The sequence below is a fragment of the Callithrix jacchus genome, chromosome 10 (genome assembly GCF_049354715.1).
Source record: "Callithrix jacchus isolate 240 chromosome 10, calJac240_pri, whole genome shotgun sequence".
Classification (NCBI taxonomy): Eukaryota; Metazoa; Chordata; class Mammalia; order Primates; family Cebidae; genus Callithrix; species Callithrix jacchus.
Genome location: NC_133511.1, coordinates 57381761 through 57405264, shown reverse-complemented (window position 1 = coordinate 57405264; position 23504 = coordinate 57381761). Strand labels below are relative to the sequence as shown.

The 23504-nt window shown below is 38.1% G+C and overlaps 1 protein-coding gene across 7 annotated transcripts in view; it reads right to left on the bottom strand.

Moving 5' to 3' along the window:
- Positions 1 to 415: 415 nt before the first annotated feature.
- The window catches only part of RAB30 (RAB30, member RAS oncogene family), a 98587-nt gene continuing 75498 nt past the window's right edge, over positions 416 to 23504 (bottom strand). For 4 of the 7 annotated variants that reach the window (XM_054241855.2, XM_002754744.6, XM_035265316.3 and 1 more), the window contains 3 exons: positions 20603 to 20686; positions 14600 to 14783; positions 416 to 9715 (listed from right to left, as the gene is read on the bottom strand). In XM_054241855.2, the coding sequence (XP_054097830.1) occupies positions 9465 to 9715; positions 14600 to 14783; positions 20603 to 20686 (519 nt within the window). In that variant the 3' untranslated portion in view covers positions 416 to 9464. The remainder of the gene's footprint in view (positions 9716 to 14599; positions 14784 to 20602; positions 20687 to 23504) is intronic. The other 3 variants (XM_054241856.2, XM_054241857.2, XM_009007350.5) reach the window with 1 other exon arrangement.

Sequence of the window (23504 nt, the reverse complement as noted above, 5' to 3'; positions counted from 1 at the left end):
AGAACTTATGGCTTCTCAATGCCAGAACTGGCACTAGAATTTGTGATTCCTAGTTTTCAGTGTAATACTCCTTCCAATATATATGATAGGATAAAGGATCTTTCTCACAAATAGATAAAATTAGCATATAATTTTCACATCCTGAATATAGCAGAGTAGTCTCTTTTAGTGTTTATCATCGGAGGAGGCCTTATAGATTATCTCACCTAGCCCCTTGTTGTATAAAGAAAAAACCAAAGTGCAAAATGTTAAATGACTTGTCCAAAGTAAGCCAATTAGAAAATCAACATTTAAACTCAGGTCTCCAGATCCCCCAGATCCCCTAGATCCAGGGCACACTTTGCACCATGCTGAAAGCCATTAGTACACTTAAAGTTTGCTTTTGACATACTCTGATGGCATGTGATTCTCCGAATGTGGGCAAGAGGAAATGTTTATTTATATACAAGTACATGGGAAAGCAATTTCCATTTAGCTTTTTTTAAAAAACTGTTACAAATAAAAAGTTTTTAATACATTCATCCTTTGCACACAAAATACATTCTTTTTCTTTTACTTTCAGTATGAATTATTCCTTAATAATAAAAACATAAGCTACAATGAATGGACAGTCATGTGGTTTGGTGATCTGACAAACTTTTTCTCAAGAAGCCAAGTCCAAACTTTAAAAGACAGACAATATATAAAATAACTTACATATTTAAAATGCTACTTCATTGAATCCTAAAAGATTTAATGAGTACTCTTCTCCAGCATGATTTGTAGTTGTCCTTTAAAACAATGCAGAGGACAAGAAATCCTCCGTGTGATGACAACTCAATTTCTGCAAGACTAAAACAGTCTTCATGAAATTGATTATCATGTCTAAATGACAGGCTCGTAGAAAAATTCTTATGGATATATTGGGGAGTTAGTCTTTATTCAGGGGTCTCCTAATTGATCAATTAAACCAAGATCATAAGTTGCACTCTCCAAATAGAATTGCAAGAGATTCTACTTAAGTAAACATAAATGATTTGATTTGTTAGACTAATTGTTTTTAAGAGAGATGTGAAAACATAACCCATACAAAAAATCTTTTACATAAATGTTCATAGCAGCATTATTATAATAAAAAAGTGGAAACAACCCGAATGTCCAGCAAATGATAAATGGACAAATAAAATGTGGCATATACATACAACGAAATATTATTTAGCCATGAAAACAGTGTACTGATTTATGCTACAACATGGATCAGTCTTGAAAACATTATGCTGATTTAGAGAAGCCAGACACAAAAGGCCACAATATTGTTTGACTATATGAAATATCCAGGATAGGCAAATTTATAGAGACAGAAAGTAGATTAGTGGTTGCAAGATGCTGGGGGAAGGACGAGAAGGAGTGATTGCAAATGGTATGCAGTTTCTTTCAGAGGTGATGAAAATGTTCCGAAGTTAGGCAGTGGTGATGTTGCACAACTTAGTGAATATGATTACAAACATTGAAGTTTACACTTTAATAGGGTGACCAATATGGCGCACCAATTGTATCTTAATTTTAAAAAGAGATGCAACTTCATTTAAGAATATTTTGTTCAAGTTTCTGTTCCCTCCCCACTTCCCTTTTTTAACGTTGATTAAATTTTTCATACAATCATCTTCCTATAGAATGTTTTCAGCTAACTGGACTCAAGTCATCAGTGGGTTATATTTCTAACAGGCTTTTTGTTAAGTAAAAAAATCAGTATATGAACACATAAAATATGATGTAGTATACTGTTAATATTTGCATATTAACATTTAAAATCAAGTACTATTCTTATATTGAAGTTGGTTAAATTTTATATACTGCTGTATACAAATAATACTGATATCCTATGCTTAAAACCAATAGGCAAATATGAAGAATTGAGTTCATAAAACTCAGTAATTAACCTGTTTATTAGTTAAAACTATGTGTTTATTAATATTAAAGACCCATGTTTTAATGGAGTGATAGGAAAGGTGGGGAGATCAAGGATTCTCTAAGTCTTCATAAAGCAGCTTTTCTAAATATTTTTACTAGCTGCTAAGATCTTCAGAATTATATATTTTGCATTTTATTTCATTTCTATACTAAAATTCATGCATTAAAAGTGTGTACAAGATATATGGGGCACACTTTTTCCCTTCATATTATCAGAAATCTCTTTTTACTCTTGTATTATCAAAATTATGAGCAGTTTCTTTTTTCTTTTTTTCTGAAAACAGAAATTTTGCTCATGAGTTAGTTCACATACATTTATATAGCTCCCTTATATGCTATCAAAGGAGCTCCAACCATCTGGTATGTCTGGAAGACACTTCAGTGAGTAGAAATTAGAAGCCAGCATTTGAAATTTTCTACAACAGGGACATGAAAGTGTAAACAGGCTTTAAAGGGATAAGAGGATTTTACTTTTTTTTTTTTTTTTCAGAGTTTTACTGTCCTCTGAAGTGAATGAATTGAACCAAAGGATTTTACATTTTTAAAAAATAATTCAATTAACATTCATTGTCAAATAGCCTACAAGAAAGTTCCACTAGCATTCTGCAATTGTATAGGATAAGAGAGTATTCGTTGCTAATGATTACATTCCAGACAGCAATATGTTTAGCAGCTGTTTTTCAAAAGACTTGTCAAGTTTTACTATTGTTAATTAATCCAGGCTTAACTGTGTAACTTTAAACAAAAACTGTGTGTTATTCAACCAGTTAGTGACAAATTATCTTAACAAACTAGATTATTTTTGCTTTTCTGTACATAAATTTTTGCTTTAGTAGGCATTTTGTATTCCAATTTTTGTTTTAGAACTTAGTGCACATGTAGAAAGGGGAAGAAACCCTTTTGGATGTTAGTAATTATGGACATCAAAAAATGTCATATATGAAATTAAAAGCAGATCACAAAACTGAGATTCATGACTCCATTTTTAATGAAGGAGAGGAAACAAGAGCCATACAACCAGAATAATCCTTCAGAAGCACACTTTGTTATCAATTATATAACTAAAGAAATTATATATATAACTGAAGAGTTAACAGTAAGACTATGATCTACATCTGATACTAATAAGAAGCTAAGAGTAATAAATACCTATCCTGACATACACTAAGTAAATAATTATCATTTTAATGAGCTTTTTTTGATTTTTTTTTTAATAGGCAAAAGAGCAATGATAAATGGCAAATGTGGCTCCTTAAAAAGAAGATAGGGATCAACCCAGTTTTCTTCCCATGAAGAATGGGATCAAGAAGAAAGAGGTTTAAATTGCACTGTGAGGTATTTCAGTTCTAAGATTAAGTTTCCTGATAATGAGTTTACAACCCTGGAATTGCCTTTTGGGAGAGAGAGAGAGACCACCTTTCCTGAAGTATGTAAAGAAATGGAGGGTGACAGTAATGCCCAAAGGCAAAAGGATGGATCAAATTAATGACTTCCTTTTAAGGCACCCTTTCAGAAATGGAGTTCTTTTCTTTGAAGCCAGGAAAGTTTCTTTGTTTTGTCTCTTAAGGATCTCACTTGGCATCAGACCATTCAATGTCTGCTCTTAATTAAGGAGAAAAAGAACTAATATTTGAGTGCTTACTATTTACCAAGCATTGTACTTTCAATTTGTCTCATCTAATTTTCACAACAATCCTGACAGGTCTATCTCATAGATGAAAAAAATTGATGCTCAAAATATTGTGCTTTGCCTAAAGTCGCAGCTAATTTGTGGCATGCTAGGTCTCCTCACACCTAAACTAGTGTTTTCCCTTCTGTATAACTCCCCACATCACTCTGAACTGTCAAAGTCACCACCCACCAAAGATTCCATCAGGAACTAGAACACAGCATCTTCAAAAATTCTGCTTTAAATCAATGGGAAAGTAAAATTTTGGCTCATACCTCAAGAAGTCAAAGTGGTGACTAGCTTTTGTGCTCTGACCTCTTGTCCAAAGGAGTCAAAGAAGTCTCACCTAAACACAAACAGATTTCTCACCATACTGATTTAAGACCATGATTAAAAAAAAAAAAAAAAAAAGACCAATGAAAAGCCGTCTATCGGCCTAGCAGGTGTGAAAGTTATTTAGCAGGTGGAATAATTTGGGCCATAGGCTTTATTAGCAAAAATTGCTTATAGTTACCTCTGATTTTCAAGTCAAAAATACTTGTTTTTATTGCTTTCTATGTAAAGCAGTTCTTTTAAACTCAAGTATTCTTTAAAAAAAAATTTTTTTTTCTCAGCCTATCAAGATAAACTCATGTATTCTCATGTAAATCAAACAAACTAAGGAAATGTCATTGAGACTTTTCTAAAATAGATCTTGTGGACTGCTTTACGTCAGTGACCCACCAGCCCGTCTCTCTTGGGAACTGCAAAACTTCATGTTGGTCTGTTTGTGAGAACTTTTAACAGAAGATTCTGCTCTGCTAAAAAGGCCTATCCTAAAATCATGAAGGAGACGCCCATTATTTATTAAAGGCCTATGTTTGGCAAGTGATAATTTCATGTAACTTCTACTAAAACAATATTTTTAACTCAAGAACCAATTTGTGATTTCAACAGGACATCAGTGAATGGACTGATAAGGCAAGTCCACCATGGGGCATAATGGAGGGCCAGTCTCTTGGCCTAACAACCTGCAACCAACCTCTTTCCTGAAAGATGAAGGTGGGATGCACTTGTGCAGAAGAATGAGGCCCCATTTAAAAAATCATTAGCTATGGATTAACAAATATTTAATCAAACATGTTATAAAGGGCAAAATACTACACACAACATGGAATTTAGGTTAATAAGTTGCCTGCTCCAAGCTCCAACCAACTGGATCCTCTCCACATCTTTGGCAGCCTCTTATGTAGCCTCTGCTTGACAGAGGCTATTACCTGAAGCAACCTGTCCCATAGTGAACCAATTTTTGAGAACTGTCTCCCTGACATGGAACCCAAATCTGTGTCCCTATAGCCTCATTCCACCCCTCTGAACCACAGAGCATCTTGCTCTAATGCACTAATTGTATTCCCCTTTTTTTCCTAACCAAAATCTCCCCAAATCCTTCAAATATTCTTTAAATGTCTTGCATTTAAAATTCCTTCAGTGGGCTGGTAATGCCTCAATTTGTTTGTAATTTCAAAGTGTGGCTTCTGGAAATGACAATAACATTCCAACATAATGTGACTAAGGAGAGGAAATGAAATGCCATCTCCGTTACTCTAACATTGCCATATTAACGTGTTTTGAAAGGATGATAATTTCTTAGTTCAGTATGAAAAAATTACCAGTGTAAAGAATGTAAAGGAAGGCATCTTTCCTTCCAAACACAAATAGGCTCATGTCACAGAAATGAAATCCAAAAAGAAAGTAAAAAAAACATATCCCTCCCTTATCCCAAAATTAGTATTTAACCATACTGCTTAAATGGAACACATTTGACTGAAGGATGAGAAGCAAATGTCATTTTATGGCTTTTAATTCTTTAGCTAAGTCTCAAAAGTATCATAGTATAAACATGTCAGGACCATAGTTGAGAAAAGTAACCAGTTGCAGTTAAAACAACAACAAAATTCTAGAAAAAAATGAAAGGCAAACCCTAGACGATCTCTCCCAGATGCTAATAGAGCAATGATCCCTAAATACTCATTACTATGAAATACAGATTTCTACAGGATTAAGAAATTTTAAAAAAATTAGATTTTTGCCTAAATGACAGGTAATAAATCTAAACTTAGAAACATTTCCTCACAGTTCAAAAAGTTCTGCCCACCTTGATTAACTTGTTTTCTGAGTACCATTAGTTGCTGGCTTAGTGGAGAAGGCCATTCATTTGCTATGCAAAAAAAATTCTGATTATGATATTTCATTCATGTGGCTTGGTTTAAAGGGAGATGTTTCACTTTAGTAGGAAGACCAATTCAAAACCATTTACAACTGATATTTATTCAGTATGAGTCATGAACTGAAACTTGGTATGAGGTCTGGTAGAATTATGGGCTAGCTTAAAGGGTAATATGGCAAATCATTGGCATAACTCTGTCACCAGTGTCCTCCCAAGGCATATATATTCATGAATGAAAGAAGTTAAGAACCCAGTCCTTTGTCAAATGTGGTGTCTCTGGCCAACAAGTCTAAATGGCTTAAAGTAAATAATCTTGATCCAAAAATCTTATTTTGGTCAATGGTTTCTACCCTCCTTATAAACTCTAAATAAGAACAGACACATTGTCAAATCACTCTATTTAATTTTCATTTTAGTTTTCTTGCCACTTTACTCAGGGAGAGATAAAAATGTGAAATGATTAAAAGACTGGGAACAAGAAAGGCCAGGAAGAGCCCATAGCCTAATTAAGTAATCCACAAAAAAGTATTTGGCCATGCAAATTCAAAAAATATTAATATAATTCAACAGATTTAATAAAAGCATACAATGGGAGAAAAAGCCTTCTCCGGGCAAAGCACAAAATCCTTTGAGGATATAGTCTACACAAAGCCATAATGAAATATCATTATCAGCAAACTTTTATTTCCTAGCTATCCCCAAGCCTGACTTCATGACATGAGTATCATGCATTTTTCATTGGAAACTGAAAAAAGTTTTGCTATATATTTAATAACTTTATTGAAAGAAGAAAAAGATCACACCAAAAATGGAGGAATACACAAACCCTGGTAGTCTTAGCAGACCAAAGCCGAATTAAACTATGATAAAGCAATTTCTCTTTCTTCATCTACCACTAAATAAGAATTCATTTTTATCTAAAGACTCAGCAAATATTGCCATGGCAATAAGACTGTTAGGCAAACCAATAAATTTAGGTCCTGGCCTGGATTAAGATGACTGTAATTAGTGTCCTTTATTAAGTTCTACTTAAAGGGATTTCTGTTTAATAAAAAAAAGCCTCCTCCCAATCTTGGCACTTAAATATTTATTCGACTAATATTTATTGCACCTACAATATTGTCAGGGATTTCAAACTTGAGATATATTAGTAGACAAGCATCCATAAGGCCTAATCTGGAATTCACACAACTAAGAAAAAAATGTCCCACATTCTCCTGTGCTCCTGCTGATGGGCCATGAATGGTAAGTTATAGAAAGGCTGGGAGGAGCAACAGGGAAGAAAGAGGCCAAGACCACACAGCTTTTTAATCCCATTCTTAGTCTGGCCATGGATATACAGAGAAGGCTAAACCCTAGGGAATAATATAAGTGTGGCCCTAAAAGGTGTCATTCTGCAAGTAAGTTAGTCCAATCTGACACAGCCATTTCCTCTAAGTTCACAAAGCAACTTTATTTTCAGCACTTGCTACTGTGAGAAAAAGTTGGGTCATCATGTGCTGGGGGCACTGGATTTTTGCCCTAAATCACAGGTAATGAATCTAAACTTAGGAACATTTCCTTACAGTTTAAAAAAGTTCTTTTACCCACCTGGATTAACTTGTTTTCTGAATACCTTTAGTTGCTGGCTTAGCGGAGAGGACGGGGAGGGAAAGGCAACAATTATTATAAATTATTTTGGTTTTATTAAAATGACTTTTCTTTCCTGCAGAGACTGATTCTAAAAGAAAAACAAACTTCTGGGATCCCTTTCTCTTTCCCACAGGATCAGGAAAACACAGTGAGGCCAACCAAAAGTTATCAGTCCCTTAAAAAATATGTATAATCCCATGTGCGAGAGACTGGTTAATCGGGAATCTGCTAGAGAAATGCGGGAAATGCTTTATGAACATCATGTTTCTACATGACTCATTTCTTTACAATTAAATAGCTTTCAAACATCAACATATCAGGACTGAGATTGTCACCATCTACAGCAACAGTGGAATTACACATCATATCCTTATTCCATTACTCATCCCTCAGTTATGCTAAGCAGCAAGCTACAGAAACATCTGACAGCATCAACAGCATACAGGCTTAATTATTTTCCCAATTTGCATTTTTATCAGTGAACAAATTGGAAGCTATCAAAGTACGGCACTGAAGAAACAGAAACATATATTCAGCAGCACATCTTCCATCTTGAGTCCTGTTTTAAAATTGGCTAAGTAAAGGCATATACACCTCCATTTGAATTGGAGATTCGCAGTAACACATGCATATAAGGATGGGAGGGAAGGAAGAAGGGAGGCAGGGAGGGAGGGAGGGAAGGAGGGAAGAAGAAAAGGAGAGACCAGAAAAACAGAGGAAAAGAGAAAGAAAAAAGGAAGAATGTATGGTTAAGCATCTGAGGGTAACATCATTACAAGGAGGGGAAAAATTGACAGTTCGATGTGCTTCCACAAGCAGAATTTTTCTATGGTTATCATCAAAGATATAAAAATGGGTCGTGAGACTTTTTATCTGTTGCTATTCTCACTTACCATACTAAAAAAATCTACAAAATCCTAAGCCTTGGTCTGTCCAAGATGGAGAGTACCAGGAAGTAAAAGATGTGACCTACTATCAAGGACTGTGCTTTGCTTGGAGCACTGCACTACAGTCCCTTAATCCACAGTATTTTGGTCATATCTGGTCTGTTTCCTCATACTACTCAAAATGTCTTAGAGCTAAGCTTTTATATTAGAATATCATCAAACATTTATTTATTTATTTTTCAGTTTGCAAACTTTTTCATTTACTTAAAGGGCTGGAGAGAAAAGAGAAGAGAATGGTAGAGATTCAGAGGGGAACATAAAAGGAAAAGTATTCTCTTTTCCCAAAAATCCACCTTTAAAAAGGTAGTAATGAGACTTTGAGAAAGACTGCTGATTCATGGACTTCCCCCATTTTTTTATTTCTATATAATACATTTAAGGACATCAATGTACTAAAACGTTTGGTCTGTGAAATAGCAGAATCATTAGCACCAAAAGGAGTCATGGAGCTTGTATATATTATTAAAACAATGATTGTTACTGTTGGTAATGAGTAAAGATTTCATTTCATTTTTACATCCCAAAGTTCTTGAAAGTGCCTGTGGACAAGAGAAATAACACTTTGCAAAATCTCCATGGGGTGGTCAAGACGTACCACAGAGACTGTACTTGGCCTTCCCAGTTTTGGTTTATCTGGTAGACAAGAAAACCAGGGCCCCCAGAAGATTACCACCGAAGCCCTAAAGAACAGCTCCCACATGCACCCACTGATGTGCAGGAGGGATCCCTACAGTACATTTCCCCCTGGACTCTGTTCGGGAATGCACTTTTACTTGCTTTTTAAAAAAACAAAAGCAACATGCTCTGCAGATCATGGAGTGCCTAGAGCAATTTTCTCCTTGCTCCAACTCCAGACTGCAAAAGGGTGAAACCATTATATGTTCTGCTAATGCTGGCCTGTGGTCTAGGCCCTTGGCCTGCCATGCTTTTTGTAAGCTCAGGAGCCCACAGGAGTCAGAAGGTCCGAGAGCGGGAGCCACAGTCATCACCAGATCGCCCCAGCATCTCGTGGCCCATCAGGGCAGTTGCAGATTCCTTTTGCTTCTCTGTGCCTCAGCCTTTAGTTGAAATTACAACAAGTCAAATAGCTGATGCTTTTCCCTTCTCCAGGTAAGGGTGAGGATACATTGTTCACAAGTGTGTTCTGTCTGGCTTCACTGATGAGTCGGCATGCTAAGTCAAGGAAGAGTTTCTCCACATTATCAGATTCCTTGGCTGAGGTCTCCAGATAATACATGTCCTGAGCTTCTGAGAATTCTTCAGCTCGCTGCTGGGAGACCTCTCTCCTTTCAGCCAGATCAATCTTGTTGCCTATAACAGTAGTAAAATCAAATAAGGATTCATCATTGGACTTTTTGCAGGCTGAGAAGCATCAAAATTCAACTCCAGATCTGAAGTCAAACCAGACAGATGGGCGAGTAAAGCAAAGCAAATGTGACTGTGATTACCAAAACGTTTACTTTAAAATATGAGTGCCATTCATAATGGCAAGGAACTGGAGACAACCCAAATATCCATCAGTAGAGCACTGACGGAATATACTATGGCCCATCCACAAAACAGAGTATTTGCTGTTGTAAAAATCAATTAGGAGTATTTCTATATACTGCCATGCAAAGGAAACACTGGGATACACTGTTAAGCACCAAAAAAACAAAACAAAACAAAACAAAACAAAAAACAAAGCAAGGCAGAGAAAAGTATATACAACATGCACTGTCTATCCAAGAAAAAGGGAAGGCTATGAATACATATATCATATGCATATTTTCTTTCTTTATCTTTTAATAGAAGAATAAACCAACATCTTAATTTAAAAGAAAATGGTTACCTAGGAAAGGAACAGCGTTGAGGTGAAAGGAATAGAAACCAGACTTCTCTGAATATACTTTGTTTTGTAGATTTTACTTTAGGAACTTAAAAATGCTTTATTATAATTATATAATTAATTTCAAAATTAAATTTAAAAAGCAATCCCTGAAAACTGAAAGCAAAATTAAACAAATGAACAAGTTCATCATAGTGGAATAACCACACAGAGCGTAACCCTTTTTTCCTTTTAACTGAAACAAGGTCTGGCTCTATTGCCCAGGCTGGAGTGCAGTGGTGTGATCTTGACTTGCTGCAAACTCTGCCTCCTGGGCTCAAGCCATCCATCCCTTCCCACCTCAGCCTCCTAAGTAGCTGGGACTACGGATGTGGACTACCATGTCCAGCTAATTTTTAAAATATTTTTTGAAGAGACAGCGTTTCGCCACATTGTCCAGGTTGGTCATGAACTTGTGAGCTCATGCAATCCACCTGCCTCGGCCTCCAGAAATGACGGAATTACAGGCATGAGCCACCAAGCTAGGCCAACAGAGTAACTATTTCAAGGTGTTTGAGATACAGTAATTTAACCATGCATCTCCAGTGGTATATAGCCTAAGGACAAAAAGAACTGAAGGCAAAATTTTAAACTGTTTAGGTAATCATCTTGTTGGTGGTACTGTTGGTATTATTATTCTGAGGTTGCTGTCTGTATATTACAGGATAAAGCAAATGAATAATTACGCTGGTATCATTGGGAACTGGGACTCTTGGCATAGGAAAAGGAAATATAAGATTAATGAGGTTAAGTAAAATTTCTGCAGTCCTGAATTATAAATGGAAGTATCAGTATGAATAATTCATGATGTATTTTATCTTTAAAAAGTTTTCTACCTACCTTTATTCTCCAGGAAACTTGACAAAGATGTGTCAATTTTATTACCTGGAAACACTGCTTATGGTAAAAATGATACCTCATTGATAAATTACTTCTGGCCTGGGAATTCTATCTATGAATTTATAAATACCTAATGGAAAGCCATACCTTTGGGCTTCCCTGAATGTGGTGACTTCCCTGGAAGAGACTCTGAGTGTTATGACTCTGGAGTTATTATAATAAATATAGGCTCCTATGGGGTATTTAGGCTGCTAGGCCAAGGCAGATCCTCCATTTGTTTGACATGAGCCTTGTTCCCTCACACCAGAATTGTCTGGGGGTTAGGGACTGGGTAGGAGGTCCTGGAAAGGTACATGGACTGCTACTAGGATTACTTCCACTGAAGAGGGATGCCGGATGCTGATCTGCTGTTAAGCTGTGCTTCCTGTCCTGTGTCCTTGTAAGTGAACATGATGTCATGTGTGGTCTATGGCAGTCTTGTGAGTCAGAACGCTAGCAGAACCTAATAGGACAACCCTCTTGTTGATACTATAGAATACACACACACATGTCCACATACACACAAACTCTGTCCACTGAAAGAAAACAATGGCCAACCCACTACGGGAGGACTCCTAATACCTAGGTTGTGGCCTCTAAATATGACTTCCCATTGAAAACAAAGCACTTCTTGAAGAAAGGGCTAATTCAAGGTCTGGGGAAAGAAATGCACAAGATGCGGCTGGAACACTTGCCATACCAGAAAACAAAGAAATTATCCAACATTCCTGTGGTCATACCAAAAAGGACTCAGGAGCCCATTTGAAGAAGCTCCCACTGTCAAAGTTGGAACAATGGCTGCATCAATTATAATAATTGCAAGGGACTAAAATACATCAAATTTATTGATTGATTGATTGAGGCAGAGTCTTGCTCTGTCGCCCAGGCTAGAGTGCAGTGGCATGATCTCAGCCCACTGCAAGCTCCACCTCCTGGATTCAAGAGATTCTCCTGCCTCAGCCTCCCCCGTAGCTGGATTATACGCATGTGCCCAGCTGATTTTTTGTATATTTTAGTAGAGATGGGGGTTTAACCATGTTGCCCAGGCTGGTCTCAAACTCCTGACCTCAAGTGATCCACCTGCATTGGCCTCCTAAAGTGCCGGAAATTACAGGTGTGAGCCACCTCACCTGGCCCATTAAATTTATTTAAATCTATAAATTTATAATGATATTACAAATATGAACAGATGTCAACAGTTACTCTTAGAAGATACTGGAGAACCAACTCACTATCTTGAAAAGTGGTGAATAAAAAGAAAGAATCAAGCATTCTTCTTGCCTGTTCTATGAGAACTATACCTCAGAGTATGATGTACGTAGTGTTTTATATAAAAAGAAAACCAAAGAAACCCTGACTCTCATCAAGCCTCTCTAGACTTATCTACAAATCTGCAAGAAATATAGGTGATGGATGTGATGTCAAATGATACCTCAGGGGTGATAAAACAAAATTTAGACTTGTAAAGCCTATAGGACAAACAATGCATTAGCAATAAATTCTAAGGGAGAAAAAAAAAATGGGAGTGGAACTTTCAGAAAAAAGGATGAAAAGACATAGCCATCAATTACAGCATATGGACCTTAGCTGGCCTTCTTTTTTTTTTTTTTTTTTTTGTCCCCCAGGCCTGAATGCAGTGGTACGATTATAGCTCACTGCAGCCTTCAACTTCTGGGGTCACATGATCCTCCTGCCTCAGCTTCCTGAGTAGTTGGGACCACAGGTGTATACTACCATGCCTGGCTGATCTCACTATGTTTGCCCAGGCTGGTCTGAACTGCTGGGCTCAAGCAATCCTCCTGTCTCAGTTTCCCAAAGCACTGAAATTACAGGTGTGAGCCACCATGCCTGGCTTCTGGGCCTTATTTGGATCTTGATTTGAACAAACAAACAAAAAAAATTCATGAGTCAATCAGGGAAATCTGAATACTAAGTTTTTAAGGCTACTAAGAAATTGTAAAGATATTTTAGGTGTAAAATGGTATTGAGGTTAGGTTTTCTTTTTAAAAATCTATTAGATATATACACAGATATTGAAATATGAATTAATAAAACATCTGAGATTTGCTTAAAAATAATCTGAGGGAGAAGGTGGACAGCATTGCTAAGGAAGAGATAAAGTAAGATTGGTCATGGGTTGGTAACTGTGGAAGCTGGGAAATGTGTAGAAGGGGATTCACTATACTTTTGTGTATGTTTGAAATTTTCCATAGTAAAACTTTTTTAAAGCCAATTCCTCTTTCAGATTGAACTAATTATCTCCCCTCAAATCTTCACTTAACTTCCTTAGATAAAATCCCAAGTAGTAACACTTTGACTCAAGTTCCCAAAGGCTTTCTGTAAAATAGAGAGTACAAATGCTGACCTCTCAAATGCTCCATGGCAAAGGTTCGCCATTGTACAAGAGGCTTTTGCAGGGAGCACTAGCTCATAGAAACGCAGATGCTTCACCCAGCAGCCTGAAGGAGAAGTCCAGCAATTTATTACAATATAACCTATTAGAGCTGGACAACTACAGGGCTTGGAGTTGATCTTACATGCTGTGTGACCTTGGGAAAAGAACTTCACCTCTTTGAGTCGTGGTTCCTGTTCTATAAATTAGGGATCATGACACAAAAAGTTCCTGATATCATTCCTGACACATATATACCAATTATAACACTAAAGTGTTTACTGAGCTTATTATTGTTAACTATAATTTGTAACTTAACAATGCTTCTAAGGCTCTCTACTCAAATTCCCAAAATTCAGGTATTGCTAGACTATATAGCAATGTCCCTTTCTAGGAAGAAAATGTGTTAACAATCAAATGGTTACTAAAACTTTTTCACTACAAATAGAGAAGTGTTTTAATGATCTGGTCCATTTCAATGCGTATATCCATCACCATAGAAAATCTATGGTTGTTTTATGCTTTCCCTCATACTAAATAGAGGTTTTATTCTCCTACAAGATGAAACAAACCACAGCATTTCTCTTACTGGATTCTTTGTGAAACACAGAATTTCTCAAATCAGCCTAAATGTTAGGAAGGAAGAATAACCAAACTCCATTTTTTAGGCAATAAACAATTGCTTCAATAATGAATTCCTTATCAACTGAAAAGACAGTTTTTTTCTAGAACAGCCCTTACTGTCATCTTGTAATTAGACTTTTAAAATTTTTAGCAGCTCACATAACTTTCATGGCCATCCAACTTCTTCCCTAGAGCCTACGTTGATAGAAAAATCAATCAGTAATGTTTTCTACTTTATTTTTCTAAACTATCACCATGGGAAAGGACCTATTTCATTTTCTCTTCAATTACAGAAGAACTGAAGGAACAGAAGACTGCATGAACTATTAGCTATGGACTATATTCTTGGAAGGTACCAATGTATGAGCTTTATGTGATTATAAATCCTCTGATGCCCACAAATCAATTTCCCTCCTCTTTAGCCCTTACTTACCCACTAACACAGTGATGACCTTGTTGCTGGCATATTGTTCTATCTCCCGCAGCCACTCAGGAAGGCAACGGAAGGATTCCTCACAAGTAATGTCATAGGTGAGGATCAAGGCATTGGCGCTTCGGTAATAACTCTGGGTAATGGACCGAAATCTCTCTTGACCTGCTGTGTCCCAGATCTGTAGCTATAAAGGCATAAGAGAAGAATCAGGTAGAGAAGGATCAGGTTGGAGAAATAAAGAAAAAAAAGTTTTGCCTTGTTTTAGTTTGGAAATGGGAACACCTTTACCCAAATAATTTCATGGTTATTTTCTACCCTAAAATAAAAAAATTTTTTTAAAAGCACTTAAAATTTAAAAAAAATTGTTGGGTGTGTTTCTGGTTAGGGAGAGGGGCTTATTTTATTTTGTTTTTTCTTTGTTAAGAGTTTCCTTTTTATTCTAAAAAAAAAAAAAACATAAAATTCATCAAGCCTTTATTATGTGCCAAGCTCTATTCTAAGCATTTTACCTGTGGTAACTCACTTATTCCTCAAAATAATCCCTATGAAGTGGATACTATTACAATACCCATTTCTTGCATGAAGAAACTGAGGCACAGTGAGATTAATTAACTTCTTCAGCATCTCATAGCCAGTATGTCCCAGAACCAATTCAACCAGGCATTGTGGTTCCAGAGTCCACGTTCTTAACCGCAATGCCTTATTACAAAAGGCACGATACAGGGCAAGCTGTTATCCTGTGACTGTTGGCATTTAGTTAGCAACTGGAGGGAGATCCAGCCTCATTACTTTTCCAGTTCAGAATTCAAATAAATGTATTAAAGTATAATCTTTGTTAAAGAAAACAGGAATAACGCCATGGCAGACAATATAGTTTCCCTTCAGGTCTCTTAAGCTCTATGACCTTGGCCAAGTCACTTAATCTATTTGGGCTTTGACAATTTCTTTACAAAAAGTGGTTACTAACACACAACCTGCTAAAGGTTCACTTTTTCTGCAGTTGTGTACCAGTTCTAAGCCCTAATAACTAATAATTCAAATAACAAAGAAGAAGACAGTACTTCTTAATTCTCCCTGAATTTCCCTGCACAGAGTAGACAACTACTGAAAACAACTATTCTCCAGAGAGGCTGCTTAATGTAGAACAAATCACAAGGCCTCGAGAAATAAGAACATCAACGAAAATAATAAGCTTTCCTTCTAATTGCACAAATTTTGCAGGTCTCAGGTGTATTCATGTTGAAGGACGTAAGACTGCTTCCTCAGGAAGGCTTTCCAGAACCTTCAGATTAGGCTAGGTTCCCCACCCGCCATCCCACACAGTCTCTCTTGCAATACATCCTGTCATTATCCCTCATGGCACCTGACACGCCTGAATCATTTATTTGTAAAATTTGTAATAATTTGTTTAATAGCATTCTTTCCCACTAGACTGAAAGCTCCCTGAGGGAGATGTCAGGGTCCATTTTACTCATCAAACAGAGCCTGACAAACAGGAGGTGATCAAATATTTATTGGCAGTCTCATTTAATCTTTACAACAACCCAGTGAGGTAGGCAAGTATACACCTCCCGTATTAATGGAAACTCTGGTTCCTAACTAACTGGTTACTCATAAAGCTAGGACTTGGCATCCAGGCCTTCTATTTCCAGTTGAGGACTCATTCCATGCTCCCATGCTGCCGTTGCCACCAAAGACTAATTTAAATGTGCATCTGTATCCAAAGAGGATGGAATCTGTTGGTGTCACCCTCTGCTCATAACAGCTTAGCTAAAGAGACTGCTGAGTGACCTGTAGCCCCTGCCATGAATCAGCAGCACACAAAGACTCTCCTTGATCTGAAGTTGCAGCTGCTCTTTGATGATATACATGAAAGCCTGTGTATGCTAAAGGCCACCATACAGATGTTATGGTTTTTGCTGGGACAAAGGCGATTTCTCTTCTCTGCCTGAAACCTAGGGACACAGTCGGTTCCTCTCTGCCAGGTTGTGTCTTAGAATAACGGACTATTGTTTGAAAGCTGCACTGAGCCCCTAAAACACTTGTGTTTGCAATTTAGGTACTGTTCGGCATTAGAAATCAGTGTGTTCTCACATCTTGAGATCAACTTTGAGGGTTAAAGCCACTGAAATATTTTCTAGAACAGTGATTGTGTGACTGTGACAAGATATGTTACCTTCTCATAGCGGGATGCCTGCTTCTACCTAACAGTTGATTATTGAGGATATTCATATTCTATTGCCTTTGTTACTCAGCTTGGTTTCGCCATTCTCTGCAATTCATTTGCATGTTTCAGCATGTATAGGACATTAATATATGCAAGGCACTGTGCTAGGCACAGGAAGTATAAAAAGATGAATAAAACACAGGGAGGATATAAAGATGAATAAAATCATCCCTGATTTCAAAAAGCTCACAGTCTACGGGAAGGAAACACACAGTTAATTAACTATAGTAGAATATAAGACGTTCTATTAAAAAGGAAGAAATTGTCCTCTGCTGTTAGTCTCATGCCTGTCAATGTTTTCAATACTGCAGCCATGGGCTTTCTAACCACTCTCACCTCTAGCATGGGGCTACATTGTTTGTCTACTCTCTTCTTCACACCACTACTTAACCTCCATTGCCTCACCATCACAATAATGTTTTGCAGTCATTGGCTTACTACTCTACTACTGAGTTCTTTGAGAGCACAGGCTGTCTTCTATTTGACCTTGTACCCCCAGTACCTTCCTAGTACATAGGAACATAGTACATAGGACATAGTATGAACGATGGCTAACTAAATGAACAAAGGATTGTGGAATCACAAGGGAGGAACTGAACAATTTTGCTCAACAGATTAGTAGGGTATTAAAGATTTCACAGATGGAGCTAGATGTTAGTAAGTTCCTAAGGGGGAGTGATGCTTTACTACCACAGTGCTTGGCACAAAACATTTACTACAATACAGGATGGAAGAATGAATGGATGGACAGATGATTGAAGAAACAAATATATACTCTCCTGACTCCTATCTATGAACATAGATCTGATTGGAGAGAGAGACGACAAATCTTCTATTTCTATTATGATTAATATCCTAAGGTTAAATGGTTTAAACTGAGTTTAGAGTTTTGCTTATTACTCTAGACCAAGGCAGAAAGATTGCTTGAGCCCAGGAGTGATCAACATAGTGAGACCCCATCTCTACAAAAAATAAAAATAAATAGCTGAGTGTGGTGGCACACACCTGTAGTCCCAGCTACTTGGGAGGCTGAGGTGAGAGGATCACTTGAGCCTAGGAGGTCAAAGCTGCAGTGAGCTTCACTGCACTCCAGCCTAGGCAAGAGAGCAAGACTCTGTCTCAAAAAAAAAAAAGGATGACAATAAGATAACAACTGTGCAGTTTTTCCCTTTTCTAAGAAAAAATTAAATAAGTTATTCCTCATATGCCTACATGTTAATGAGGCCCTTAAATCAATGTGGTTGAAGAGGGCCATTCTGTACCTTTATTTTATATATTGGGCTTGGAAGAATCACAGGCAAGTGGATTTGGACTGGATTTGGGAGATGAGCCAACTGTCACTTTTTATAGATAAAGTTCTAGAAGCCTGAAGAGGTATTGGAGACAGAAAGTGTGCTGTGAATACAAATATAAGTAAGACACAAACCTTGCTCTTGGGGAGCCTGTGGCTTATGGTGGAGTCAGATGTTATAAAAAGATTAATTTTTGCAGAATGTAAATAAGCACTAAGCACTTTAAAATAAGGTTTGCAGGAAGCAGAATAAATGGAATATCTATGCCTGGGAATTCAGGAAAGAAAAATAAGCCTGTTCTTTAACAACAGAGACCATTCCTTTTTCACCCTTATTTATGGCCAGTGCCTGGAAGGTAGTAGGCACTAGTATTTCTGATAAAATAAATGAACTCACAAACACACACACACAGACACAGACACACACACACATGAATGGAAAACCAAAACATCTGGAAGTAAAATGCATGAAACAGTATTATCTTCACCCAACTTCTTGGGTAACTAACTCCCCTCCACTAGGATAACAGAACACTACAAAAGACACTTCCCCTCAATGCCTCCTGAGCACACTCTCCTTCCTGTTCCCACAGCCTAGCTCCTTCTCTCCACCCCCCACACTATTTTTTTCACTTTCTAGTTAGCATTTACTTGGATTTCACACCCTGCTTTTATCTTCCAGCGCTCCTGCTCCCCATTTACTGCTGTATTTGGTGTGGATGTCTCTGCAGTAGGAGTTATTTTAAGGAGTCAGGGCTGGAAGAGACACTGAGAGAGCTTCTGGCCCTGAATCAAGGGCCTCCTCCTGAACACTTCTCTGTGATGGCAAGTATCTAGAAAATGCTGAAGAGCATTATGGAGCTTCTCTGGTCTTCCTAAGGCACTCAAAGGAAGGAGAGTATGTACATATGGGAGAAGGATGCAAATAAATGGACCCAAACATAAGATGCTTGGGTTGGGAATCAAGGTAGAACTCTAAAATGCCAGTTTTCATTGTGCTGCTGATATGCTATCCTTCCTATCCTTCCCCTCTGTCTCCCACCTTCCTTCCTTCCTTTTCTTTCTCTCTCTCTCTTTCTCTCTCTCTCTCTCTCTCTCTCACACACACACACACACACACACACACACACACACAGATAAAACCACGCTATCACCCAGACAGGAGTGCAATGGCATGATCATGGCTCACTGCAATCTTTCTCTGTCACCAGGCTGGCATGCGATGGCACAATCATAGCTCACTGCAGACTCAACTTCCCAGGCTCAAACAATGCTCTCACCTCCGCCTACCAAGTAGCTGGGACTACAGGCACACACCAACATGCCCAGACAATTTTTTGTCTTTTGAAGAGATGGAGTGTCACTATGTGTCCAACTCCTGGCCTCCCAAAGTGTTGGGATTACAGGTGTGAGTCACTGTACCCAGCATGGGGTATCACGTCCTGCTGTAAGGCTTAGCTCTGAAGAGTGCATGGTGGAATTTCAGTAACTCTGAACCACAGGTAGAGCACAGTGCCAAACACCAGTATATTTACCCTCCTTCCAGGTGATTTAGTCTTGCTTCATATTTCTTTCCATCACCTTTCTCCTTTCCTTGCTCCAGGTGATAGGCCTAGTGTGCCTTTCTTCCCCTCTTCTTTCATGGCAGGGGAGACCCCAGAAAGGCAATGGGGTGTACTGGTTGGTGAAATGGGTATAAATCCTGCCTTCCCACCTTCCTATTCTTATTTATGTGTAGCCATTGATAAGTAAGTTCTTTAACCACTCTGAAGCCAGTAAAACAAGGATAATACCACTTAGCTCACAGGTTTACAGTAAGGACTAAGCTAAATATGTAAAAGCACCCAGCATGTAAAAGCACCCAGCAGAGGCACTGACAGATCACAGGTACGCAGTAGACTTTCTCTCCTTTCTCCTGTTCCTGAGCACACCACACTTCTTCCAGGTACCAAACCATCCAGAAGCCACAACAGCTGGAAGGGCAGGAAGCAGGGGGTAGAGAGCATGTATCCTTTCCTGTATCCCTCATTTAGTGTCTTTCCTTTTTAGAAATAAGAATATGATAGGAGACAGCGTCATTTAAATAAGTGATTCATAATGAAATGACCCATAATGAAATGTAGAAATCAGGAGGCTCTTTCGAGGGGTTGCAGTTTAGAGGAGGTAGCACCTGCTTACTGGGCCGGCTTATGAGATCCAAAAACAAATTTCTTCCTTGTTTTTATGTCACTTGTGACATGACAGGAGACAGGATAAACATGTCTTAGCCATTCTCTGTCTTCTAATCTGTATACACATCATCCAAAATTCTTTCCTTCCCCCATAAAAAAGACTTGAAGAACTGTTTGAAAATAAGGTATTATGGCTGAGTGCATTGTTTCAATGTGGGTTGCAATTAGGAGATTTAATAAATGTTACAAAAGCACTACTTTCCTTAACCTCTCACATGGCACATGACCACCTTAGTGAATATTTAGCACCTTACCTTTACTTTTTCACCATTAATCTCCACTGTCTTAATCATAAAATCAACTCCAATTGTGGCTCCTTGACCTGGGGGGAAAAGACCCTGAAGAAGAAATAATAGAAAAGAACAGCTAAGCAAGTACTTTAATTAAATGAAATTCTTTCTCCGCTTCCTCAGCACCACCCATCACCAGGTCCTTCCTTCAGCTGAGTTAACTGGGAGAAAAGATAACTCTGGCTCCTGTCAAGAGAGTCCTGTGCAACTTTGTATGTATGTCTTGAAGGAAAGAGAAAGGAGGGAGAAAGTGGGAGAGGAAAATGCTGAAAGAAGAGGAAAGAGATAGGGGACAGGGAAAAGGAGAGAAAGACAGGTGAAGGAGAAAATTGAGAAAGGGCAGGGGAACGTGATTTTAAGAATGAAACAGAAAAATCGGACATGAGGATAAGAAGGGTATGCAACCACAGGGATGAGATCAGAATTGGAAGGGTGGGGGCAGACAGATAGGTTCTTTCTAAGAGGTAAAATCAAGGGTACTTAAAACTAGTTATCAGTCTTGAGCATGGACAGCTGCAGGAGTGGGCAACAATACGAAAAAAGTAAGAGCTCAGCACAAGATGCAGGAATAAGACAGTTTTGGGATCTGTCTTTTTGGATCTCCTGAAGCTTCGGAATTTTCCTTTGCCTCAGGGTGATCACTGTTTTCCTCAGTGCAATATACCATGCATATATAATTACACGGGATCAAAGCCAATGACACTGGGACAATAATCTAAGAAAATTAAGTCATCAAGGAGACAGTGAGGTAGAAACAGCACTAAACCAGGAGGCAGTAGCCTTAGGATCTCTTTGTAACCTCAGACAAACCACTCGTCTTCTCTGGGCCTCAAATTCAATGAGTTTGAGGCTGATGTAAGCCATTTTAAACCAAATAAACAAAATGCTTTACTTCAAACTGGAAACTTAACCAGAAAGATGGGATTTTAACAAAGTCACAAGTATAATTTATGCAATATACTGTTACATAATTGTTTCCTACAAGCTTAGGGAGGGAGTTGGGTGTAGCAAGAAATTCTATTAAAAAAGAACTCTTCACCTAATTTCTCCAGAAATTAAAGTAAAATGGACTTTATTAGTTCTGGCAACTATGACTCAGACATCTTTAATCAAGAGTTCTTTAATTAAAGTTTTAGCTTAAAAGATTGAACTTCAAACCAAAAGAAAACGTTCTACTGCATGTCTGCAAAAGATGTAAACATAAACATTCATAACTTTACTTTCAAATATTGAATCAATTTTCTTCTGTTTTGGCTTGGCTCAGATACAAAAGCTGCCAAGCTTCAAGTTTATAGCTCCAGATGTTTTGCAGCTCAACAAATGCCAAAAAATTAAACAAATTCTTCCCTTCCCCAAATCCTTGTGCCTAAAAAACAGCCAATTCATTTTAACTGTCTGCTAAATAACAAAAACAAACATAATTCTGCCTCTGAAATAAGAGTTTATGGTGGAGATGAGGGGATAGGAGGGGTAAAATGTAGACACAAAAAACAAGAAAGAAGAAAAATGTGCTTATTGGCAAAAATTACTGTTGAAAATAGAGACATTTCCATATCTAATGACAGAATTTGTGCTTTTTTTTTTTGAGACGGAGTCTTGCTCTGTCACAGGGCTGGAGTGCAGTGGCGCAATCTCGGCTCACTACAACCTCCACCTCCTGGGTTCAAGAGATTCTTCTGCCTCAGCCTCCAAGTAGCTGGGACCACTGTGTGCCACCAGGCCCAGCTAATTTTGTATCTTTTTAGTAGAGACAGTGTTTCACCCTGTTGACCAGGATCATCACGATCTCTTGACTTCGTGATCCACCCACCTCCGCCTCCCAAAGTGCTGGGATTACAGGCGTGAGCCACCACGCCCAGCCAAGTTTGTGTTTTAATGAGAATGGTCTCAGAAGTTAGAATGTGAGGGAGACAGAAATTACCAGGCTGAAAATCTGGAATCCAGGTTCTAATCCTAGCCTTGCCACTATCTCACAATATGAAATCCTAAGCAAGGCATTTCGCCCCTCTAGATCTGAGCTTTTCATCTATAAAGTGAGAGCGGTAGGTTGAATAATGGAGGTAGGTTGAATAATCTCTAAGTGACCTTTTAATACTAAGACAAAGTCAAGGAAACTTTTGATAAAGAAACTGAAAACTTCGCTACAGCTCTGCAGTCTTATCCTTTTGTCAAAAGCAGAAAATATTACTAATGTTAGGTAGAAGTAAAACCCAGTTGAGTTTCTAATATATCTCCAAGGCAGCTGACTGAGCCCAGATGCCTGTTAGCTTGTTACTTGTGATTTCAAGAGGCCAAGGCTTAGTAAGAAGCATGGTTCTACTCTGTGTTCACGTATCAGGGAAAAACCCTGACATTTCCAAAGTGACTCTGGGCCCTATAGCTGTTTGTTATTCAATCTGCCTCTTTCGTTTTCCACAAAACCACAGACTGTCAAAGCTGGAAGGGGCCTTGGAGCTCACCCAGCCCCTAATGTGCAACAGGGAGTCCCAGGAAAGGGAAGTAACTTGCTCTGGCTCACAGAGCAAGCCAGGGGCAGAACCAGGATTATGACCCATGTCTCAACTCCCAAGCCACTGCTCTTTCCACAGAACTAGGCTATCCTATGCCTTAGAGAGAAGAGCAAGTCCCAACTTGCTGAACAAGTATTTTATGAAAATTCAAAATACATAGGTAATGGTCCTAAAAAGGGTACCATTCATATTCTTCAGGGGAAAACATACAAAAAAGGTCAACTTTGGAATGATTTCTCACTCATTTCCATGTAAAAGCAGTATATATTCTCCACCAGTGATTCTCAAACGGGCAGTCCGAAAGGGAACTTGTACTTTGATCATATGATAAGAATTCAATCCAGAGGGACCACTCA